The sequence below is a fragment of the Glandiceps talaboti genome, chromosome 19 (assembly GCF_964340395.1).
Source record: "Glandiceps talaboti chromosome 19, keGlaTala1.1, whole genome shotgun sequence".
Classification (NCBI taxonomy): Eukaryota; Metazoa; Hemichordata; class Enteropneusta; family Spengelidae; genus Glandiceps; species Glandiceps talaboti.
Genome location: NC_135567.1, coordinates 6,503,034 through 6,529,898, shown reverse-complemented (window position 1 = coordinate 6,529,898; position 26,865 = coordinate 6,503,034). Strand labels below are relative to the sequence as shown.

The 26,865-nt window shown below is 38.1% G+C and overlaps 1 protein-coding gene across 1 annotated transcript in view; it reads left to right on the top strand.

Annotated features, from left to right (window-relative positions):
- LOC144450383 (uncharacterized) overlaps positions 1 to 20,370 on the top strand; it is a 79,138-nt gene extending 58,768 nt beyond the window's left edge. Inside the window, exons 4-5 of the mRNA XM_078140986.1 lie at positions 19,633 to 19,719; positions 20,332 to 20,370. Coding sequence (XP_077997112.1) covers positions 19,633 to 19,719; positions 20,332 to 20,370 — 126 coding nt within the window. The remainder of the gene's footprint in view (positions 1 to 19,632; positions 19,720 to 20,331) is intronic.
- The last annotated feature ends 6,495 nt before the right edge of the window (positions 20,371 to 26,865 follow it).

Genomic DNA, 26,865 nt, shown 5'->3' with positions numbered 1-26,865 from the left:
CCGATAAGTATATTGTTAATGGCCTTTAATATCATGTTTACAAGTAATGTTGAAGAAAAGAACTATACATAAAAATTATTCTTGGTGCTCATGTAATTTTTATTGAACTGATAAGATTCAGTAGTGCTATAGGCATGACAAAGTGTATGTGTGTGTGTGTGTGTGTGTGTGTGTGTTTGTGTGTGTGTGTGTGTGTGTGTGTGTGTGTGTGTGTGTGTGTAAACAAGTTAAATTAAAAAAATGCTGGGCTGATTGCTTTCATATTTGGTAGTGATGTTACTTCTGATATCTAGTTGGGAAATTGTTCAAATGAAAATGATTGCAACCGAGATGTCCCTTTTGGGTAAAAAAATGTGATTTTTGGTAAAAAAAAAAAACTTCAACTCCAAAACCCACTGGGCAGCTTGGTCTGAAATATGATGGGAACATTCTTAGAGGTGACTTAATTTATATTTGTTCATGACAAGATCATTCCATCAGTAATATGCAAAATTAGTGTGACTTTTTTGGTCAAAAATTTAGATTTGTTCATGACAAGATGATTCCATCAGTAATATGCAAAATTAGTGTGACTTTTTTGGTCAAAAATTTAGATTTGTTCATGACAAGATGATTCCATCAGTAATATGCAAAATTAGCGTGACTTTTTGGTCAAAAATCTTTAATTCCGAAACTACTCAGCAGATTGGGCTGAAATTTAATTTGGACGTATCTGAGGGGGTATGGATGAAGAAATATTAAGCAAATAATGATCTCACACAGTAATATGCAAAGTAGGTGTAAAATGTGAATTTTGGTCAAAAATTTATATCTCAATAAGTACAAGTTTGGTCAACTGCAGTGCCAAAGACACAGTAAAGGCTGACCCAATTCACGTAGATTGGCACTCAGAGAATGTTTACTATGTAAAAGTTCATTCCAACACCAAAACAGCCAATCAGGAAACAATTGTACTATGTAAACAATCGAAAAATGCCATTACGATGTGTCATCATGCAACACATACAGTCGTTGCTGTGTCCTTGCACTGCAGTTGGATATGGGTGATACCTAGGGTACGGGGCAAGTGTTGGATTTGAGTGAGGTTAACTTATATTACTAAATATTGTCAGCTGTAGCCATTTTAAACAAATGACAATTATACAGTAAAGAATTTAAGGTATTTACTATCACTAGACGTTATTTATTTGACCGTTGATGTTTATTTTTTGTATATTTCCGAGCTCTCAAATTAAATCTCACAAGTTAGAGTTGGAGTTAGAGTGTCTTTCCTTCTCGATCGTACTTACGACCTTCAGGTCGCCCTCTAGTGGTAAATTTAGCAACAGCGTGAGCTTCTATGGGTTTGTCCAGCATGTGGAGCTTTGGTGTTAATGCTACATGTGGAAAGTGAACTCTTAGATACATAAACATACCTCTGATATTAGTAGCTGTACAGGAATAATTAATAATATATATAATCTCCTGGTGTAATGTTTTTTTTAGTCCACAGTAAAATAGAATCTGGGTAACGTTTATGCGCATGCGTTAGAATGGGCCCAGATTAAAATTTATGTTTTACAGCATAACATTGTATCCCCCTGTAAAATAACATCCGGTCCGATCTACTATCGCCAGTTCCAAATGAGTTGTGATTGGTTGTGTGTGTTATTAGAGAATGGTCGTTATATTTTCAATCTACACACAAAACGAAGCTTCATTCTCAAACATCTGGAGGAGGGCGGAGGGCGGAAAATCGAGGGCTAGTACTTCCGAAATTTTCATCCTCTGTTGGAGGGTTACTTTAGAAAAACTGTGATTAGAAGGGTGTACTTGAAAATAAAATAAATAATTTATAATAGTGTGCATAATAGATTTTTATTATGCACACTATCACATACATCTAGGGGCATATTAGCCTAGAATCCAATCGATTGGGGATTTTGATTTCAAATGATGGGTAAATAATGAATTCAAATTCCCCATTGACATGTATTCCATACATAAAGCCTTAAATTATAATATGTATCGGTAAATAAATTATAATTATACAACATCTGAAAATATGTAATAGCTATACCTAAAGTCTAAATATACACTATCAGTACAGGATAAATAACTGCAAAAACAATGAGATAAATAAATAAGTAGTATATCATCAATAATAAATTACATCATCAATACAACAAGTTCTTTTCATTCCAATAAACAATAGAATATGAATAAAAATAAATAGCAACCATATCAAGATTATAAAATATCATAAACTCGTGTCTTTTGTTGTCATCATAATCCTTGAAAGCCATCTCCTGAATATGTTCATTACCCTCACTACCTTCCATCATAAATCATCAACCCCTGTGAATAAATGTAATATCAGCAGTGGTACAATCACTTCCATTTTTACCACCTGCATCACCACCTGCAACCCTAGTACCATTAACTTTGCTGACGTCACCTCTATCATCATCATCATCATCGTCGTCATCGTCGTCACCACCACCACCACCATTATCATCATCATCATCATCATCATCATCATCATCGTCGTCATCTTCATCGTTGTCACCACCACCACCACCACCACCACCACCACCACCACCATTATCATCATCATCATCATCACCTTCAGGCAATCCCCCTTGATCCACTTTGTAAAAGTGATGACCTCCCTTCTTTGACCAATAAATTGAGTTGGGGGGGGGGGGGGGATCATATAAAACTGAAAGCTCCTTTATATACTTTGAGTAAATACAATCTCAGTTTCAAATATCTACAAGAAGCACAAACTTCGGACAGACACTTGTGTTATAGAAGTCTGTCGGTGATATCAATGCACAGAGCTGTCTTAAAATCAGCTTATTAGAGATGTACCAGTATTATAATCATACCAGTGAGACCTTTTTGTATGTGTAGTACAAGATGCATCTAATAATAATGGCAACATATTGAAAACATGCCAACGAAGTTTTCCCCAACGACATTATTTTAACATATGCAATAGATGACCAAGGTTCCCAAATATTATTTTTTTTTCAAATGGAAATTACTACGCAATCAAAAAATGTCTCGGCAGCGATTTCTTTATGGACTCTTGAGTAGAAATTTCACAACCTCACATTTACTCTCTCCATATATGCACTGTATAACAAAACCCCATTCTCATCCGATGACACACACAGGCTGATACAATTCAAACAGTTTTAAATCCCACTGGTTCATTTTTAATGATATTAACGTTTAAAAAAATGGAAGATACATTTCTATAAAAGCAAATCTTACTAAGCACTTATTGTTTCATCATGATATGAATAGATTGTACTGCCACTAATATTAAATTGTATTAAAAAATTGCAAGATGATCTGCACCAATTTTTATAATTGAACTATATGTATTTTAATTCTCCGAAATAATCAGACGTGCGATTCTTGTCCATCTATACATTTCAAAGGTACCTAGTAACTAATTAGACACAACTATATCAAATAATTTTAAGACATTTAAATTATATCGACTACACAAATCAACTCCATTAAAAACCGATATTTTTACACAGGACATCACACATATGTACAGAGCACTAAAATGAACAGCAACTAAAGTCATATACATTATAAAATAGGAGTTGTGAGCCAGGTTTTCTCCTTATGATCTTAGATTACAAATATTAGCAGTTATACTCACTTGACTGTTTTATATGACATTCATTGCTATCAACGATACATTTCGAATGCTACTCAAGACATATGAATTGATGTTACTTAACATACATGTAGTCTGTGACCAGGTCATGGTTCACACCATAAGGTGCATGAACATTGCCAAATCTTTCTTAGATATTTTTCTTTTCTGTAAAGGCACAATTTAGAAACGTTTTTAGCCAATGTGAATTCACGTTTTCATAGTTTGGTTACAATTGTTACAAACAGGATAAATTAACTATTCAGTTAAATTGAACTTGATGTTCATTGTGCAAAATTGTAGTTCCATATGGTCTCAATTTATTAATAACCTAGGCCATTACACATCTTCAAAAGAGAGGCATTTTATTTGCTCAAATGAACTGTAGGCATTGTTTAGTGCTCAAGAAGTAGACTTTGTGAAAAGTAAAGTGTGACCACAGTCACTATAGTACTAAGAGTTGTTCTTATTTTTTCACTGGCGTTCTTTTTCAGAATCAATGTGTACACAAATTTAGCATCAAATGTGACATTCATTATATGTGACATTCATTTTTGTTATGTATATATTGATACTGCACCATGAATGTTACTCATTTGAATTGATTTGACCTTTAAATATACAATGTAGACTGTCATGTTTCAAAGTGTTTGACTATTTTGTCAATATTGGCTAAAGGTTGGCAGTTTTACACACATGAGCCTAGCAAGAAAGTTCAAAAATTTTATGATACATGATTTCACCTAAGAAATCATCTGTTATCAGAACCACGAAAAGCATTGGTTATTTGCTAGTATCACTTGTTGAGGCAGTTGTTTAGTGACACATTTGGTTTTTACACTTTGTACACACAAATTTCAGTCTTTTGTTTTAAGTAAACTTGCTGACAGTTCTTTGCAATCAGTATGGTACCAGTCTTTAAACTTGTCACACTGCATCATGTTGCTTCCACGATCTGGTTGCCTGTGTAATGGCAGTAGATGGGCAACATTAATATTTTCCTGATTTTATGGCCCCGTCGTCTTCTCCATGACGTGAAAATCTCCATGATTTGATGTTGAAAACACGTTGCGAGATGGCTTCTCATCGATGTCTGCTCCCACGTAAACTCTGTTGGTTCCAGTCATTTGGCCGTTGCATTGGCCATAGCAAATAGTCCACAGTCATCACATCCTAATTGTTTGTGTATACGCACGCACTGTATTTTTATACTTATCCCTTCATGAAATAGCAGACAGGCTACAGCCTTCTTTGCTCTTCTATCTAGCCCACACCACATGGAATCATATACATTCACTACGCCTTTGCTGCAGCCAATAGTGGATACTGTAACCCAGTGATTTTGGTCTATATTCAGTATTTGGATGAATTCTTGATCTGGTGTGATGATAGCTGTGCCTGCCGTCATTACAAGGACATCCTGTAGACTGTACATGTGTGGAAACTGCTGCTGAAATAGAGCTGGTGCGTGATTCATGACATGGTCAGTCATCCATTGTCCTGGTGTTTTAATGAGTTTTACAATACTTGGAATATCTTTCCCTAAACGTACTCTGTCTCTGTCAATTCTCTTCTTTTTAAGTTTGCAAGTGAATGGCTCTGTTCAAGTATGAATCTTCTTGGTTCCTTTCTGAAGGGTAGGGGACTGGGAAAATGTGGGTCTGCTGGAGTGGTTGAAGGCTGGTGCTCTATCTCGGACTGGTCTACTGGAGTGGTTGAAGGCTGGTTCTCTGTCTGGGACTGGTCTGCTGTAGTGGTTGAAGGCTGGTGCTCTATCTGGGACTGGTCTGCTGTAGTGGTTGAAGGCTGGTTCTCTGTCTGGGACTGGTCTGCTGTAGTGGTTGAATGCTGTTCTCTGTCTGGGACTGGTCTGCTGTAGTGGTTGAAGGATTGTGATCTATCTGGGACTGGTCTGCTGTAGTGGTTGAAGGATTGTGCTCTATCTGGGACTGGTCTGCTGGAGTGGTTGAAGGCTGCTGCTCTATCTGGGACTGGTCTGCTGGAGTGGTTGAAAGTTGGTGCTCTACCTGGGACTGGTCTGCTGTAGTGGTTGAAGGATTGTGCTCTATCTGGGACTGGTCTGCTGAAGTGGTTGAAGGATTGTGCTCTATCTGGGACTGGTCTGCTGGAGTGGTTGAAGGCTGCTGCTCTATCTGGGACTGGTCTGCTGGAGTGGTTGAAAGTTGGTGCTCTATCTGGGAATGGTCTACTGGAGTGTTTGAGGGCTGGTGCTCTATTTTGCACTGGTCTGCAGGATTGGTTGAAAGCTGGTTCTCTGTCTGGGACTGGTCTGCTGTAGTGGTTGAAAGCTGGTTCTCTATCTGGGACTGGTCTGCTGTAGTGGTTGAAGGATTGTGCTCTATCTGGGACTGGTCTGCTGGAGTGGTTGAAGGCTGGTGCTCTATCTGGGACTGGTCTGCTGGAGTGGTTGAAAGCTGGTGCTCTATCTGGGACTGGTCTGCTGGAGTGGTTGAAAGTTGGTGCTCTATCTGGGACTGGTCTGCTGGAGTGGTTGAAGGCTGGTGCTCTATCTGGGACTGGTCTACTGGAGTGTTTGAGGGCTGGTGCTCTATCTTGCACTGGTCTGCTGGATTGGTTGAAAGCTGGTTCTCTGTCTGGGACTGGTTTGCTGGAGTGGTTGAAGGCCAGTGCTCTGTCTGGGACTGGTCTGCTGTAGTTGTTGAAGGATTGTGATCTATCTGGGACTGGTCTGCTGGAGTGGTTGAAGGCTGGTGCTCTATATGGGACTGGTCTGCTGTAGTGGTTGAAGGCTGGTTCTCTGTCTGGGACTGGTCTGCTGTAGTGGTTGAATGCTGGTTCTCTGTCTGGGACTGGTCTGCTGTAGTGGTTGAAGGATTGTGATCTATCTGGGACTGGTCTGCTGTAGTGGTTGAAGGATTGTGCTCTATCTGGGACTGGTCTGCTGGAGTGGTTGAAATATTGTGCTGTATCTGGGACTGGTCTGCTGGAGTGGTTGAAGGCTGCTGCTCTATCTGGGACTGATCTGCTGTAGTGGTTGAAGGCTGGTGCTCTATCTGGGAATGGTCTACTGGAGTGTTTGAGGGCTGGTGCTCTATCTTGCACTGGTCTGCAGGATTGGTTGAAAGCTGGTTCTCTGTCTGGGACTGGTCTGCTGTAGTGGTTGAAAGCTGGTTCTCTATCTGGGACTGGTCTGCTGTAGTGGTTGAAGGCTTGTGCTCTATCTGGGACTGGTCTGCTGGAGTGGTTGAAGGCTGGTGCTCTATCTGGGACTGGTCTGCTGTAGTGGTTGAAAGCTGGTGCTCTATCTGGGACTGGTCTGCTGGAGTGGTTGAAAGTTGGTGCTCTATCTGGGACTGGTCTGCTGGAGTGGTTGAAGGCTGGTGCTCTATCTGGGACTGGTCTACTGGAGTGTTTGAGGGCTGGTGCTCTATCTTGCACTGGTCTGCTGGATTGGTTGAAAGCTGGTTCTCTGTCTGGGACTGGTCTGCTGTAGTGGTTGAAAGCTGGTTCTCTATCTGGGACTGGTCTGCCGGAGTGGTTGAAGGATGGTGCTCTATCTGGGACTGGTCTGCTGGAGTGGTTGAAAGCTGGTGGTCTATCTGGGACTGGTCTGCTGTAGTGGTTAAAGGCTGGTGCTCTATCTGGGACTGGTCTGTTGTAGTGGTTGAAGGCTGGTGCTCTATCTGGGACTGGTCTGCTGGAGTGATTGAAGGCTGGTGCTCTATCTGGGACTGGTCTGCTGTAGTGGTTGAAGGCTGGTTCTCTATCTGAGACTGGTTTGCTGGAGTGGTTGAAGGCCAGTGCTCTATCTGGGACTGGTCTGCTGGAGTGGTTGAAGGCTGGTGCTCTATCTGGGACTGGTCTGCTGGAGGTTGATTATTGATTTATGTGTACGGTTTCAAGTGGGAATATGCAACACCTATGGATATAGGCCAACTAAATCGATTCCAAGCATATACCATTGAGCTTTATTCGGAATAGGTTTCAGTTCAGGACCACAAGTTTTTATTTTCTCAAACCTCTGACACTTACCACAACTCTTGATCTAATAAAATATAACAACGTTCAGAACAACATTATAGAGAATATTGACTATATTATATAGTATATGATTATTATTTTTCAATTGTTTACAAACATAATGTGCATCAAAGTATTATAGACATATAATGTATGAATTTTGGAAGTGGAAAACTCTGGAGTACTCTGGAGGGGATACTATTTTACAGGTCTCAGTATGGCTATGATGGTAAACGGGTTATACGTATGACAGAGATATTATAACTTCAGACATCAGACTGTGGACAACTGAACCTGTTACAAACACTGAAACAGGGACAGTAAACAAGCAAATTGAATTTATTACACTTGGCTCAGAATGTTAAAACAGCAGAGACTTGTAGTACACACCATGGTTTGATAAGAACAGATTTATTGCCTCTTTATGTGTACATGAAATACCAGGGGAACTGTAAATTTATGTAAAGTGGCCATAAAACTGTTCTTATCAAATGATGGAATGTAATACTTGTCTGTACTTCCAACATGCTGAGCCAAAAGTTATTAATCTAATTCAGTTGTTCACTTTCCCTGTAACAGGCTCTGTTCGTCCATGGTCTGATGTCTGAAGTTGTATTTTTCAGCTGAATACAAGCATCATGTGTATCAAAGCATATATTTACCAAAATGTTTAACACTTTCCATTCTGAAAAAGTATGGATTTTGGAAGTGCCAAACTTAGTACTCAGGGGGGAGGGGGATACTATTTTACTGGTCTCAGCATGGCTGTTGCAGTGAATATGATGGGAAACAGGCTATGTATGACAGAGTTATTATTGTTCAGTTGACTACAAGCATCATGTGTATCAAAGTATAGATAAATTTACCAAGAAGATATTTACTGCTTTCTCTTGTGAAAATGTATGAAATTTTAATGTACTAAGTACTTTAGGGGGGTACTATTTTACAGAACCATTATCTAACTAAATAATCATACTTACCAATTGTTGCATGTCACTTGAGATGGTCTTCCAATAAAACCTGGATGAAATCTTCTTCACAGTCTTTGTTGATGCCAAGATGGCCGACATTGGAGAAACATGACATTCTTTGAAAACTTCCTCCCTTTCTTGTTGGGTTAGTAACACTTGCTTAGAACCATCACTATCCTTTCCAATGAAGAGGAATGAATGTCTTGCCTGGAAGACACAATGTTTTAAAAACATTAACATTAAAATAAATGTGATTTTGTCATCAAATCTTGGTATCAACATAGTTCTAAAGAAAGTAATTTCAATTATGTCAGAGTTGAGTTGAGGAATTAATCAGCATACCAGTGTTTGTAGTTTATCTAGTTACAATTAACTTGACTTTCACTAATAATCAATCCAAAATGACCCCCCCCCCACCCGTCATAATTGGTTGTACCAATCTGAACCATGACAATTTTAGAAGAGTGTTGACAAGGATATGAAGAAGGTTGATTTTCAGTGATGAGTACTAAATGTACAAAAAATGCGACAATCTTCTGTTTGAATGTGCTGCCATCTTTTGTTTTTCACACGCAACATGCCTTATACAGTTCGAAACAGGGCCAGGGTGCCCTGGCCAAACAATGACAAAATGTTTTGGCTACCGAACGCACCCCTGCTTACACATTACACGTTTGAAAGGTAGTTGAAATACTAAATTAACAGGGTGAGGAAGTGAGACATATTTTCATCAGATGGATTGTGTTTGGTGGTTTCTTTGATATTGTAATACTTTGTATTATTTCTACAATTTATGTACATCGCCACGCCACCGCGACTAGTCCTGCTTACATATATGTCCTTCTCCTGTCAGTAATCTAGACCCGTGCACCGTCTGCAAGCAAGACTACATCTCATAAATCACACATACACAAGCGTGTGTACACGTGTAGTAGCAAAATATTAGAAACTCGAAATGATGCTGTGTCCTAGTTTGAAATTGTCTGACTAAGTCACGGTAAACTGACAGGGAATATATATCCCCATCCCACAATCCCACATTTCAAGTAAGTAAATACACCTGAACTTATTATTACTTTACCAAGAATTTTCATGATGGAGTTTCGGCAAAACGGCTGGTTTAACACTTCCAAGAGGACGAAATTTTACAGTCACGAACGATAAATACGTACGCATGTGCATAAGCCTTACCCGGATACTATTTTACATGGACGAAATATTTCGTAAGACGGGTATTCCAAATGAGTGCTACGTCATGATTTCCTAATGTCGGCAGTATCCCTCCGAGCCTTTCGGTGTGAGGGAATCATTCGTTCTCGATGACGTAGCATGAATGAGAAATACCGGAAGATTATTTATTTATTATATACATACAACAACTATTTTTTTTTCTATTATGATGACAATTTTGAACAAAAATATTCTCAAACTTACGCTGAACGCGCATCAATTTTTTGAAGTGATGGGGCTACAGCGCTCAGCTGTTCATTCAGTTTCAGATTGTAGTCGCCATTGCAACAGCTGCCGTCGCTACTACTACTACTAAGGTATATGTTGAGATCAGTAAAATTACGCCACAAACTTTCAGGTAGGGAATATTTTGCCAACGTTGGGACGTTTGTCAAGAGTAGTGATTAATTCTTTGACAAAATATAGACACATTGATCGGAAAAAAATGATACATACGGAGAGACTGACTAAGGAACGGATGCCTACACCGGTTATGCATAGAACTCGGCTCATAGTCATACTGTGCTGTACGCAGCAGCCACCTCTCCATCAGCCACCGCACGGGGGCACTGTTCACAGTAGCCTGAATAGCTCAAACCACAGACACTCGTGACTTTGCTTAAACTATACATAGCTTGTCCGTCAGCAAGGAAACAATAGATGCATGGGCCAACGCATTTTAATTGCTGTAAGTAGTAGTCATACTACCTATGAATACTAACATTTGTTCCTGGAAGAATAATTGTTGTCTTTATTGAAATTATTAATCTTTTCATGTTCCACCATGTAACGTATAGGCATGTATAGCAATAGGGAATCATTGGACATAATAGTAAATATTCCTGTGCACTCTAACCAACTAGTACACACTATCAGTATGCATCTCAGCTATAACCCTGTATAGGTGGTTTGAAATAATTATTGTCATTGATACCCAGCAGACACGACTTTTTGTACTCAATATGGCCTTCTGGGTAATTTCCAATCTAATAGTATGAGCTGTAATTGACAAACAATAGGTTGTACACACATTTTAATTGCTGTAAGTAGTAGTGATACTACCTATGAATACTAACATTTGTCCCTGGAAGAATAAATATTGTCTTTATTGAAACTATTAATCTGTTCATATTCCACCATGTAACGTATAGGCATGTATAGGGATGGGGGGTCAGTGGATATTTCAATAAGTTATTTCTACAAAAATATTGAGTGTGCATTCTAACCAACTAGTACACATTATCAGTATGCATCTCAGCTATAACCCTGTATAGAGGTGCGGTATTGTTGGATTGCCACAATAGCTTGATCTCAGATAAATAGCGGTTATTGGCTATTTACCAAAACAGCTTGATTCAATCTTGATTTGAGCTAAATAGCGGCTATTGGCTATTTATTGGATTGCCAAAATAGTTTCATCCCCAAAATAGCTTGATTCAAGATAAATAGTGGCTGTTGTCTATTTCCTTTGTTGCCAAAATAGCTTGATCTGAAGGTAAATAGCAGCTACTGGGGATTTATTGAATTACCAAAATAGCTGAATCTCAGATAAATAGCGACTGTTGGCTATTCAACTTAATACTATTAGCCATAAATAGCCAGGTAATAGCTTGCTATCAGCTATTATAAAAACGGGAATATGGTGTGATTATCTCCCTGGGTAGCTATTCAAGCTAAGAGCCATTGACAGCTGCTATTAGCCATTAATAGCCGCTATTAGCTATTAATAGCCTACTACCAGCTAACAACCCCCAGCACTCTTCAGGACATGGCTATTCAGCTATTCAAGCTATTAGCCATTAATAGCCGATATTAGCCACTAATAGCCAGTTAATAGCTAGCTAACATCTATTCAATATTGGCCATAAATAGCCAGATAATAGCTTGTTATCAGCTATTGTCAAACTGGGCATATGGTATAAATATCTCCCTAGGTAGCTATTCAAGCTGATAGCCATTACTAGCCGCTAATAGCCATTACTAGCCGACTACGAACTAACAACTCCCAACAGTCTCCAGGACCTGGCTATTAAGATATTCAAGCTATTAGCCATTAATAGCTGCTGTTAGCCATTAATAGCCAGCTAATAGCCAGCTAACAGCTAACAACCCCCAGTACTCTCCGACACATGGCTATTCAGCTATTCAAGCTATTAGCCATTAATAGCTGCTGTTAGCCATTAATAGCCAGCTAATAGCCGGCTACCAGCTATTTATCTATTTATTGCATCCCTTTTGTATCAGGGGACTCACTAAGATTGTAAAGAGCAGCACTAAGAAAAATTAAAAATACATACACTACCATAAAGACGAGTAAAAAACATATACAGGAACAAACAACAAAATAAACCAAAGTGAGGTAAGAATATTGATAAAACGACAATACAAATAAAAATGTATGCTTCAAATGTTAGTTGTCAGAAAATCTAACGGCTAAACTATTCTATATTAGTTTTAACAAAATCTTTTCTGTTTTCAATTGCTTCAATAAGGTATTGTTTGACAAGTTTATCTATTTGTTTACTTATAGACTGAGCATTGTAGTGTTTTGTATTATCTCCTATAAATAAACAGAGTAGTTCTTTCCTTTGTTTAAAATCTTGATATAAGTTCAACTCCTTATTGTTGAGTAATAGTTCTTCTGTTCCTTTCATTAAGATCTGTCGTTGTGTAGAATGGCTTTCACATGTAAAAAGAAAGTGTTCAAGTGTCTTTCCATTTGAGCTCATCATTTTTAAATATGATATGTTTGATTTTATTATCTGAAAGAGTTTGAATTTGGTCTTTATCAATATTAAGGTCTATTAACACATTATTTACAGTTTTCTGCCAATTCCAGGACAGTTTTATCACATTTCTTTCAGATTCTTCACTAATGGAATTGAGATGGTTAAAGACACATTTAGTCCATCATGATTCATCTATAAAATTACAAAGTCTTTTAAAGTACTTTAATCTGAACAAATCAAAATTACTTGACATAGCATCATTATATTATCAGGTGTTAAGGTGTTTAGAACACACTGTACTCCTTGACTCTTCAAATAATAAATCTCGATCATGGTTTGTTTTTTCATTCATTTAATTTCAACAAACTTAACTCTTGGGGTTAATAGCCAGTTATTAGATTGCTATTAATGGCTAATAGCTTGAACAGCTGCATAGCCAGCCCATGGAGAAAGCTGAGAGGTTGATAGCTGATAGCCAGCTATTAGCTAGCTATTAATGGCTAATAGCGGCTATTAATGGCTAATAGCTTAAATAGCTGCGTAGCCAGCCCATGGAGAAAGCTGAGAGGTTGATAGCTGATAGACAGCTCTTAGCTGGCTATTAATGGCTAATAGCGGCTATTAATGGCTAATAGCTTAAATAGCTGCATAGCCAGCCCACAGAGAAAGCTGAGAGGTTGATAGCGGATAGCCAGCTATTAGCTGGCTATTAATGGCTAATAGCGGCTATTAATGGCTAATAGCTTGAATAGCTGCATAGCCAGCCCATGGAGAAAGCTGAGAGGTTGATAGCTGATAGCCAGCTCTTAGCTAGCTATTAATGGCTAATAGCTTGAATAGCTGCATAGTCAGCCCATGGAGAAAGCTGAGAGGTTGATAGCGGATAGCCAGCTATTAGCTAGCTATTAATGGCTAATAGCGGCTATTAATGGCTAATAGCTTAAAAAGCTGCGTAGCCAGCCCATGGAGAAAGCTGAGAGGTTGATAGCTGATAGCCAGCTATTAGCTAGCTATTAATGGCTAATAGCGGCTATTAATGGCTAATAGCTTAAATAGCTGCGTAGCCAGCCCATGGAGAAAGCTGAGAGGTTGATAGCTGATAGCCAGCTCTTAGCTGGCTATTAATGGCTAATAGCGGCTATTAATGGCTAATAGCTTGAATAGCTGCATAGCCAGCCCACAGAGAAAGCTGAGAGGTTGATAGTGGATAGCCAGCTATTAGCTGGCTATTAATGGCTAATAGTGGCTATTAATGGCTAATAGCTTGAACAGCTGCATAGCCAGCCCACGGAGAAAGCTGAGAGGTTGATAGCTGATAGCCAGCTATTAGCTGGCTATTAATGGCTAATAGCGGCTATTAATGGCTAATAGCTTGAATAGCTGCATAGCCAGCCCATGGAGATAGCTGATAGCCAGCTATTTGCTGGCTATTAATGGCTAATAGCGGCTATTAATAGCTAATAGCTTGAATAGTTGCATAGCCAGCCCATGGAGAAAGCTGAGGGGTTGATAGCTGATAGCCAGCTATTAGCTGGCTATTAATGGCTAATAGCGGCTATTAATGGCTAATAGCTTGAATAGCTGCATAGCCAGCCCATGGAGAAAGCTGAGAGGTTAATAGCTGGTAGCCAGCTACTAGCTTGCTATTAATGGCTAATAGCGGCTATTAATGGCTAATAGCTTGAACAGCTACATAGCCAGCCCATGGAGAAAGCTGAGAGGTTGATAGCTGATAGCCAGCTATTAGCTGGCTATTAATGGCTAATAGCGGCTATTAATGGCTAATAGCTTAAATAGCTGCATAGCCAGCCCATGGAGAAAGCTGAGAGGTTGATAGCTGATAGCCAGCTCTTAGCTGGCTATTAATGGCTAATAGCGGCTATTAATGGCTAATAGCTTAAATAGCTGCATAGCCAGCCCACAGAGAAAGCTGAGAGGTTGATAGTGGATAGCCAGCTATTAGCTGGCTATTAATGGCTAATAGTGGCTATTAATGGCTAATAGCTTGAACAGCTGCATAGCCAGCCCACGGAGAAAGCTGAGAGGTTGATAGCTGATAGCCAGCTATTAGCTGGCTATTAATGGCTAATAGCGGCTATTAATGGCTAATAGCTTGAATAGCTGCATAGCCAGCCCATGGAGAAAGCTGAGAGGTTGATAGCTGATAGCCAGCTATTTGCTGGCTATTAATGGCTAATAGCGGCTATTAATAGCTAATAGCTTGAATAGTTGCATAGCCAGCCCATGGAGAAAGCTGAGGGGTTGATAGCTGATAGCCAGCTATTAGCTGGCTATTAATGGCTAATAGCGGCTATTAATGGCTAATAGCTTGAATAGCTGCATAGCCAGCCCATGGAGAAAGCTGAGAGGTTAATAGCTGATAGCCAGGTATTACCATTTACACCTCCACTCATATAGTCTAGTTCCTACACAGTATCATTACAATTTACACCTCCACTCACATAGTCTAGTTCCTATACAGTATCATTACCATTTACACCTTCACTCACATAGTCTAGTTCCTACACAGTATCATTACAATTTACACCTCCACTCATATAGTCTAGTTCCTATACAGTATCATTACCATTTACACCTCCACTCACTAGTCTAGTTCCTTTATCATTACCATTTACACCTCCACTCACTAGTCTAGTTCCTACACAGTATCATTACCATTTACACCTCCACTCACATAGTCTAGTTCCTACACAGTATCATTACCATTTACACCTCCACTCACTAGTCTAGTTCCTATACAGTATCATTACCATTTACACCTCCACTCACTAGTCTAGTTCCTTTATCATTACCATTTACACCTCCACTCACTAGTCTAGTTCCTACACAGTATCATTACCATTTACACCTTCACTCACTAGTCTAGTTCCTACACAGTATCATTACAATTTACACCTCCACTCACATAGTCTAGTTCCTATACAGTATCATTACCATTTACACCTCCACTCACACAGTCTAGTTCCTACACAGTATCATTACAATTTACACCTCCACTCACATAGTCTAGTTCCTATACAGTATCATTACCATTTACACCTTCACTCACATAGTCTAGTTCCTATACAGTATCATTACCATTTACACCTCCACTCACATAGTCTAGTTCCTATACAGTATCATTACCATTTACACCTCCACTCACATAGTCTAGTTCCTATACAGTATCATTACCATTTACACCTTCACTCACATAGTCTAGTTCCTACACAGTATCATTACCATTTACACCTCCACTCACATAGTCTAGTTCCTACACAGTATCATTACAATTTACACCTCCACTCACATAGTTTAGTTCCTATACAGTATCATTACCATTTACACCTCCACTCACATAGTTTAGTTCCTATACAGTATCATTACCATTTACACCTCCACTCACATAGTCTAGTACATAGATTGTAAATGTATAACTTTACAACTAACTCCTATCTAGTATTAATATTTATAAGTTGTACTCTGTACATAGACTGTAAATGTATAACTTTACGACTAACTCCTATCTAGTGTTAATATATATAAGTTGTACTCTGTACATAGATTGTAAATGTATAACTTTACAACTAATTCCTATCTAGTATTAATCTAACTATAGTAAGGGTGAAAGAAGGTAAAAAACCAAAGTATTGGACAATTTGGATACATTCATCAAATTATGATGACGATGATACAGAATAAACAAGAATTAAAAAAGGAGGGGGTGATGCATAGTGATGCATTACTATCTCTGTTGTATCATTGAGTGTATCTTTATGGCCAATTTTGTAATACCTGTACTGAAAGCTGGATACTCCATATACAATATCGTCATATGTTTGTTAGCCTAGAATCCGGGCAATTTGGGATTTTGAATTTTGGTTATGGGATATAACCAAAATACACAATCCTCATTTGCCTTGATTCTGTGGCTAAACATTTGTGAGAAAAGCACCTCAAAAGTTGGTGTTTTCAAAATTACTTGTTCTAACCTCATTAGTCTAACCTGAGCTCTGTACTTCTGACTGCCTAGAATCAAGTGAAAGCAGCAAGTTGTCATAGACTGTTCTACAAAAGTTGATAAATTATTAAAGCTAAACTAGCTACAACTGGAATTATTTTTTGGAACTGTCATTTCGATATAATGACATTCATCCTGAAAAGTATGTAATCAACTATCGGTAATTGTATAAATGTGAGTCACAACATAATAAGAGGTAGGAGAATACACAATTTTGGTTGGTCAAATAAACAGTCACTCACTGCTACTTGTGTAATGACTGGTAGTTGCTTGCAAAATTCTCACTCTATAAACTACTGTGATACTGTAAGTATAAAAGAATATTATGGTATTCCTTAGTATAGAATACATTAGATAACAGGGTATAGGCTTTGCATATAAATTACTGACCATTAAACAAGTTACAGTCAGTGGTACATACAGGTAACAAAAACTAACCCCCCCCCCAAAAAAGAAAAAGAAAAAAGATAGACGTTTCAGACCACGCCCCTTTAACAGTTCCAATCCAGAAAAGTGGTGTTACTGGAGAAATGAATGTATTTTTGTGAACTTTGGATGCACACCAATATTAATAGTTTACCCATTGAAGACTAAAAAGGAACCAAGAGTCATCATGACTATACAAATTGTCATCTAAAACCAAAAAACTCTCAGGAAATACCATTATTTCACTGAGTGGTGTTCCCCTTTAACTCATTTTTAGCACAACTGAATTGATAAGGTTCAGTAGTTCTGTAGGGATCGCTAAGTGTGTGTGTGTGTGTGTGTGTGTGTGTGTGTGTGTGTGTGTGTGTGTGTGTGTGTGTGTGTGTGTGTGAGTGTGTGTGTGTGTGTGTGTGTATGTGTGTGTGTGAGTGTGTGAGTGTGTGAGTATGTGTGTGTAAACAACTTAAAGTAAAAAACTGCTAGACCAATTGCTTTAATATTTGGTGGTCATGTTACTTCGATTGTCTCATTGGGAAATTGTTCAAATGGAAATGATTGCATCAGAAATGTGTATTTTACGTTTGAAAATGTGATTTGTTGTATTACAAAATACTTTGACTTCAACCTGGAAATGTAAGATTCTTGTTTTATTGATGTAATGAAATCATTAAATCTTTTATGGGCTACTTCACATGTCAGTGTCAATGGCGTAAAGATTAACATCTGTTTAAGGTTGCTTGGCAACCTAGGCCTGTTAAATATCCAAAAGTGAACTCACATGCTAAAATATTGATATCTCACCCACAGCAACCTCCAATTGATGGCGTATGTGGGGAATGTAACAACAAGGTTGTGTAGGCAAATTAAACATTTGGCAGGTGAACACATATATGCTAAATCTACTACAATGTAGACTATACTCATAGCAATAATGAATTAGTGATATATATATATATATATTGTACAATAACATCATTGGTATAAGGCAAGTGGATAGATGTGCTGTCATGATGGTTGAATGTTTAGAGTGGATGGCTAGAAATCTGCAGGTTGCAGGTTGTAGAGTCATGATGGTTGAATGTTTAGAGTGGCTGGCTAGGAATCTGCAAGTTGCAGGGTTGAGCCCGTTGCTGGCATTTGTTTCTGAATGACTAAAGTTCTTGGGTAAGATTTGAACCACAATTGCGCTTTGGTTAACCTAGCTGTATTAATTGGAGACCTGGAAGGATAGATGTTGAAATGTGAATGCTTTAATCCCATGCACTTATAGAGGTTGATTGTATGCTCCCCAGGGAGTTGAGGAAGTAAAGGGCCATTGTGCCACTATAGGTCTGTGCCATGGAGTAATAATTGTAAAGCTCTTTGAGGATGTGATTATTATAGATTTGTGCTATAATGCCATTGTCACTAATTTATTTAAGTACATCTATCCATTTAAAGTCTGTAGCCCCTTGCCATTGAGGGAGCTACTCCCCCCTCCCAGCAGGCAGCTACACCCCCCAGCAGGCAGCAACACCACCCAGCAGGCAGCTACAACCCACCAGCAGGCAGCTACAACCCCCCCCCCCCCCCCCCCCCCCAGCAGGCAGCTACACCCCAGGCAACTACACCTCCTGCCCCAGCATGCAGCTACACCCCCAGCAGGCAGCTACATCCCCAACCCTGAAACAATAAAGTCTGTAGCTGTTAAATGGCTAGGTGTAGTACAGTGACGTCATACATGAATACATATCTTGTAAATATCTAAATGTATCTGATGACATGGTCAGATTTAAATTTCCTCAAACTTTGTAAATATGTATAATCATGTAATTCTTTAGTCTGTAAGGTACACCTAGATGGGGCGCCCTCACACATCAGAGGCCAGTGAGGGCGGAACATCATGACAATCTTACAGTCTAGTAATTCTTAGAAACCATAACACAGATACATGTGTTAATATTCTAATTTACATAGAGTATGTGTATATATCAGTTGTCCATCATCAATATAGCTTTTTAATGTTACATGTGTTAGCATTGTGAATGCATTACAAATGTTATAACGCACATTCAAGCAGTTCAAAATGTTTTTAGCATTGAGCTTTTGATCTGTCTTGTTGACGATCTTCATCAGAATGACTTTCATTGTTACAGCTGACCAATTAATAAAGTGGCCATATGGATGAGAATTAAGTATTTATTTTGGATTTTTAATTCATAATACAACTTTACTGTGTTTTCCTAATTTAACAAATAATGTGAAATAACATATTATAAATACCAAAACCTTGTTTGTAACTCATTTGATTACAAAAAGTGTTATTGTATGCACAATAACAAACATTTTAGACATATTTTATTGATTTTCAATTTACTGAGTTACAAACAAGGAATTGGTAGATATTATTTCACATTATTTTTTTCGATTAGAAAAACAAAAAATAGTAAAGTTGTTTTATAAATTAAATATCCCAAATAAATACCTAATCCTCATTAATTTGGTCACTTTAATACTGGGTTTGCAGTAAGCATATTTTTAATGTAATTTTGACATGATTTGTGAAACTGGTGTAAATTAGTCTAATCATTGTATGTGTTTGTTTTATATCAGGATCTCATTGATGCTGTTTACAATGGAGATATAGAGAAGGTTAAATTCTACTTGGAGAATGGTTATGATGTCAATTATGCAAATGAGGTAAGTGTATCAGTAAATAAATCAGATCATTGCCTATATTGGTAAGTGTATAAATAAGTAGCTCATTGCTAATAATAAAACAATATTTTTAGTTACAAAACAACATTGATTGCAGAGTGGTTGCCATAAAGATAAGATGATTACAATGGAATATTGACAACAATAGCTAAACAGGCACTAATGTTAAAAATGTTTGCAATTATCAGTTTTGATAGAAAACTACAACTTTTTGTGTGAAACGTGTTACCCAAGTCGATGAAATTATTTATCTATATAGTTATATCTCACAAGTCGTTGCAAATTTAATCTATGCATTAGGTGATACCACATCTAAGGAAAGACTTTAAACTACATTAAGCTAAAAATGTAACAAAATAAAACGTGTCATGGTAATTTTTAAGACATTGAAATGAAAACAAAACACACTTGTGATCCGGTTGAAAATAATGTTTTTGTCCAAAAGATATTGCCCACTTTAAACAATAAAGAACAAAAGTGAAACAGAAGTACAGTAACATGTATTCTATAATGTGAGATATCTTGTCGGCGGAATATGTAACTTGGATTTTGTCATAGATGTGCTATTGACAAATCACCGTCATTGATTGACAGAGGTCATTGACTGAGCCATGTGCATTAGAAATTGTGTGACAATCTACAACAAACAAATCAAATTGTCATACCTTATAGTGCATATTGAATATTGATCGTACATTTTAAATGTACAATCGGTTCTCTTATACGTAATCTTGGGTGACATTCAAATTATGGTGAAAATTCTGGTCATGAGATCACTATAATACACATGATCAGTTTCCCAAAGGACAGAGATGCTGTGTCTTGTTTTTACATTTTCTGAAGCCAAAAAATGTCAATAATTGGTCGTCGACTTGATGATCAAGAATACAGAACACTTGTAGAGGTATGTTGATATTACTGTGAGTCAAAGTATATTTCATTGATCTGATCATAAGTGAATAGGGATAGGATTCCACTAATGACATTTCTACTGAGTGTACATTGAAGACCAGACACTTGCACATTTCGTGAACTTAGCTGGATTAAGAAGATTTTTATTGCATGAAACTTGAAAGCCTTTCACGAATCCATAAATAGTAGAAAGAAAGAAAGTAATCCTTGCCATATTGTAGTGTCAGTACCCCCCCATTAAAATTTGACACTCCCCTTATGTGATCTAAAGTTATGAATCTTTCCATCCAAGAAAAGAATCCTTTCAATAGTGTAATGACTGCCAAAAAAGTGTTATTCCGTCATGTACCGAAATGTTTACATCAGTACATCCAGTAATAGTAGAAAGACTGAAAGTAAGAAAGAAAGAAAGAAAGAAAGAAAGCTATGCTTGCCATATTGCAGTGCCAGCACTGTGGAGGCCCCTTCTAAATATTGGACCCTCCTCTTATGTAACCTCAAGTTACGAATAATTCCATCCAGGAATAATAGATGAAAAGAAAATAATTCTAGCCTTAGTGTAGTGACAACATTCTGAAACAACCCCCCCCCCCCCCCCCCGTCAAATTGACCACTCCCTTAGATATCCATATTTATGCATCTGTGCCAATGAGGAATTGTCTATATATATACGGTATTTTAGGGGACAGGGAACTCGATTCAAGCTCAGGGTCATAGTCAAAATTCAAGGGCAACTTAAACTGTTGGACTTTTATCGAAACATTCATCGATACTTTTCTGTATACTTCCATCAGATATGACTGGTAAAGCTGTAAGACAGTCAACAAAATAGCCAAACATAAAATCCTTCCGAAAAACGTGAAAAAAGTATATATGAAGTTGTTTTGTAACAAAAAGCTGTTACCAAGATAACTGCTGTCAATATCCCCAATTATACCAAAGTGTTAATATACTAATCTGAAAGTGCTATTGATATGATGTAAATGTTTGTATATAGGGTTTTGGGGACAAGCAATTCACTGATTACATGATCCTCTCAATCCAATGTCAAGGTCATCTTAATTTTTTGTAATTATTAAAATACCGTTGGAATCTTTTCTAAAGCTAACATCAGACGTGATCTTTACAGAGTGATGAAAAATGCTCAGAAAATAACAAATTGTATAACTTTCAGGAAAAATACAACAAAGGCATATGCTGAGCTGCTTTTATTACAATTTTCTGTTACCAAGACAACTGGTATCAATATCACCAAAATATGAAGGTATTATCGCAGGGTCCTGAAAGTGCTGCAGATATGACACAAGTGTCTATATATAGGTTTTAGGGGACGGGCAACACACTTATCACATGATCTTTTCGATCCAAGCTCGAGGTCATAGTCTATTTACAAGGACACTGACATATTTTCACTTTGTTAATCAAAATATTCACAGGTGTTTTCCCTAACTACCACCAAGACATAATGTGTAAGGCTGCAAATCGGTCTCAAATAGCAAATTATATTATAGTCTTTTGTAGCAAAAGCGTATTTTGGGTTTGTTCATAACAAAATTCTGTTCCCAAGACAGTTGGTATCGAGATCTGTGATTATACCAAAATATGTAAATACTGAATATTTCATGGTTCTGAATTGCTATAGATATGATGGAAGTGTCCACATATAGGTTTTAGAGTACAGGCAAATCTCTTATCACAAGGTCGTTTCAATCCAAGGTCAAAGTCATAGGCTAATTACAAGGTCACCTCAATTTTTCACTTTTATCGAAACACTCACATAAGTTTTTTGCTATAAACTACTGCAGACATCAGATAGTAAATCAGATAGCAAATTATATAGTTTGTCATAATTTTTGTAGCAATGGCATATTCAGGGTCAGCTTACTATGGGGTAAGGGAATTGTCTAGAAACAGGTTCAGAAAAGGAATGATGCTGTACAACCAAGTACTAGAAAGATAGCTATTCATACTTTATTGACATCTAACAAAACTCCTACAGATCACACAGAAATAAGGTTTATATAGGTTTTACTACATTCCATACATATTGGGGTGAATTTGATATTGACCTTCATTTGATTGGTCAATTAGGAAAATGTAGGATTGGTTAGTAGAGATTGTTAGTCCCCGCGGACGAAGTCCGGAACGGGGACTTATGGATTGGGTTCCGTCTGTCCGTCCGTCCGTCCGTCCGTCCGTGCGTCCGTGCGTCCGTCCGTCCGTCCGCAGCCGTTTCTTGGAGATGCCTGTACCGATTTTTTTCAAACTTGGTACAGGGGCAACATGCTATGGCATACATATGCACGTCAATTTGTTTTATGATACGATCCAATATGGCCGCCTAGCAGCCATTTTGTTTGCGAATTTTCCCTGTCTAAAGCCATAACTCAGACATGCTCACACAGATCTCATTCAGAGTTGGTATTAGGACAGTGTTCTATGGCATATATGTGCATATTCATTGTTGTCATGATACGATCCAATATGGCCGCCTGGCAGCCATTTTGTTTGTGAATTTTCATGTCCAAAGCCATAACTTAGACATGCTTGAACAGATCTCATTCAAAGTTGGTACTAGGACAGTGTTCTATGACATACATGTGCATATCCATTTTCATTGTGATACGATCCAATATGGCTGCCTGGCAGCCATTTTGTTTGCAAATTTTCCATGTCCAAAGCCATAACTCAGACATGCTTGAACAGATCTCATTCAAAGTTGGTATTAGGACAGTGTTCTATGACATACATGTGCATATCCATTTTCATTGTGATACGATCCAATATGGCTGCCTGGCAGCCATTTTGTTTTTGCAAATTTTCCATGTCCTAAGCCATAACTCAGACATGCTTGAACAGATCTCATTCGAAGTTGGTATTAGGACAGTGTTCTATGACATACATTTGCATATCCATTTTCATATTGATATGATCCCCCATACCCGACCAATCCTTTATTGTTGTAGGCATGTTCCATGTCCGACAAGCAGACACAACATATCTAAGTCTGTTTGATTTAGGTTCACAAGTGTTGTTGCGTGATCAGAGTAGTGCTAATTCCTTAAAACCCAATCATAGCGGGGACTATGTCATTCTCAATGGCTTGTTTAAACTTGAGATTAACTAATTTGACCGTTACTTGTTTGGCTATGTAAATTACAGTTAGGATCCTAAATTTGACTCAAGCTTGGTGTATATTCAATCTCAGGGTATATTTCATTCCCGATACATATATCATTACAATTCTGCTGATGCTAAAAGTAACACCTTTTAGCACATTCTTACACCTGTACCCATATGGTGAATAACGCCACCAGCCTACGCTTTGGGGCTATGTGTAAATAAAACTTGTTTGTCTAAACTAAGCATCTTGCTGGAACTCGTTGACACCTCTCAATCCGATAATGGTCAGTAGTTGTACCTCAGATCACAGACAAGAAACTGTGTTCCTTGTCTGTGCTCAGAATTTGTACCATGGCTCACAGTCCTGCTTGCAGACGGTGCACGCGTTTCGCTCAAAAGTAACCGTCCTATAGCGAGTGCGAAAACAAAATACTTTCGCACCAATAACAAAATAATTACATATAATTTTTTTTATAAAGCTATCAAATATTAGCAATCGGTCGAATATGTACTCATTTTACATCTTTTTGACGATAGTAGTCGCTGGTACGATCACAAAAAGTGTCGAAATCGGAACTTTTCCAGTTCCGACTGATTTCAAAGTCCCGCCTTACAAACTCCGCCACATTTGATCGGACGTCCACTTGGGCATAAATTACGATTGAACTTGTGATTTCGGGATTTCTGGTCCTCCGGACTGGGACTAGTACTTTTGTAGCCAAGGCGAGGTAAAATTACTAAATAGTCGATTTATTGCTGATATTTGAACACAGATGCGTTAAATCTTTAGTTACTAGCATTTCAGGTAAGCCCAGGTTTCACAACTGTCTCTTTGTAGGTGACTTACTCGGTATGCAAGCAGGGCGACATGGACCCTCAGACCACTAGTGGTCAACCGGTCTGAGATGGATCATAGTCGACCCTACGAAATGGATGTAGCCTAGTAGAAATGTCTGTATTTGTGAACAGTAAGGAATGTCTCTCAGATAGACTGTCCATGACTGTACAATGTTGTGTCAATCAAGGCCTCTTCGCAGGTTTGTGAAAATGATGCTGGGGACTAATCTCCATTTCAAAAAGGGAAGTTTTTTCTAACTGAAAAAGGTGTTTGTCCTGAATGTTCGATAACTTGCATTTCCGTCATTTTCTCGTCTCTCTTAATTTTAGCGACGAAGGGATATGATATTCTATAGAACGCCTTTTGTTTTATCAATTACAAACAATAGCATGTGAAGGGCGATATAATGTTGCCTTGTCCGAGAAACGGGAAGTACACTAGCTGTTTTCACTTCACTGCTCACACTTACATTGAAGAGCTATGTAGTCAGTAATCTTGGCTAGTCTATTCTATTGTCAAACAGAATTTTCCCTCAAATTCAACATCACTGTCAGATTGTATTCGAGAAAGGTTACAACGTTTAAACTTTATTCACCCTGGATTCAATAGCAAGTGTACATTCTTTGATCACGGATTTGCGAGTGCAAAACATTATAAAAGCACGGGACTGCAATTTTGTGTTCCTTGTCTGTGTAACCTCAGACCACTGAAAATATTCATTAGTGGTCTGAGTCTGAGTTGGAACACATCTCCGTTTATAGTGCTAGTTGTGTGTATTCACTAAGCCGTTTCAATATAATAATCATATGGATGTTTTATTTTCAACATCACGCAAACCATTGGCCTCTTTTCATGGTAGCGATTAGTCTATCTGCTAGACCTCGGATGTTCTTCCGATACAATACGACACACGACCGAACATCGCTATCGAGGATGGAACATCCAAGGCAAGCCCTCACTGCGAACTTCGTTCGCTTATAGTATCGAAAGAAAGCACGAACATCTAGCAGCAAGACTAGGTAGCGATTTGACAGACGCCAACAAAATCGAATTTTAGACTCTAATATTACTCTTCGCACGTACTTTTAGTACTTTTTATAGGATAATATCATAAAAAGTGAATCAGAGCAAGCATCTAACCTAGAGTCTAAAATTAGATTTTATCCGATAATGGATATTTGTGTAATGTCGCGTCTTCATGGGGTCAGGTTTAAAAAAGACGGGTCAAAGTTTGGAAATGTGCACTCAGAGAACTGCGACACAACTGCTGACAGAGAGTTCTCAAATCATATTTCAGAGCTAAGGTGGCTATTGTCCTGCGTGTTCATTATAAAGCAGCCAAGTTTGCGTCACAATTTGTAAAATAACGCTACGACATTATACTAAACAATAAAGAATAAATAAGCCTTTGAAGTTTCTGTGCTCCTACGATAAATACTTCCTATGAATCTGTCCACAGCTACTCATGTCCTAGTCTAGCTGCTAGACCTCAGGTGTTATTCCGAATTTACAATACGACAAGGATGGGCGTTCGCCATCGCAGCGAACTTCGTCGGGAGAAAGCCCGAACGTCTAGCAGCAAGACAACTTTCTATAGTGGTCTGAGTGCACCATGCATACAATGAAAAGATGGAAAAGAAGATTATGCAAATACCCGACACTTCTTTATTTCTTTTGATATAGATGATGAGGCCAATTAACACATTTCTACCAGCTTAGCATATTAACTAACCTCGGATTTTCGAGGTTGGGAAGTTCTCAATTGGTCACACTTTAGCATCGGAGAGAATTGTAATGTTACTTACAAAAGTTTGAGATACAGAATTATGCAAAAAAACTGGCAACTCACTGATACATACATTTGGGTGGTCATTTCACATTTTGAGGCTTTACATACTCTTCAAGGATTTTTGACAATACTTCTCTTGTTGATTCTAGATAGTATTTGTGGTGTCTATTGATTTTAGTCTGTAAGGAAGTTGTTTGTATATTTTATTTCTTACTACAGATATGTCAGACGGATTATGCGCGAGAAATCATTCATCTTTCTGATTAGTTACATTTTAGCACAACTGAACTACAATGTAGGTTCAGTAGTGCTTAGGCATTGAGCGGTGTCTGTCTGTCTGTGTGTGTGTGTGTGTGTGTGTGTGTGTGTGTGTGTGTGTGTGTGAGTGTGTGTGGACGACTTAAACTCAAAAACTGCCAACCCAATCGCCATGGTATTTGGTGGGGACATTACTTGTGGGATCTAG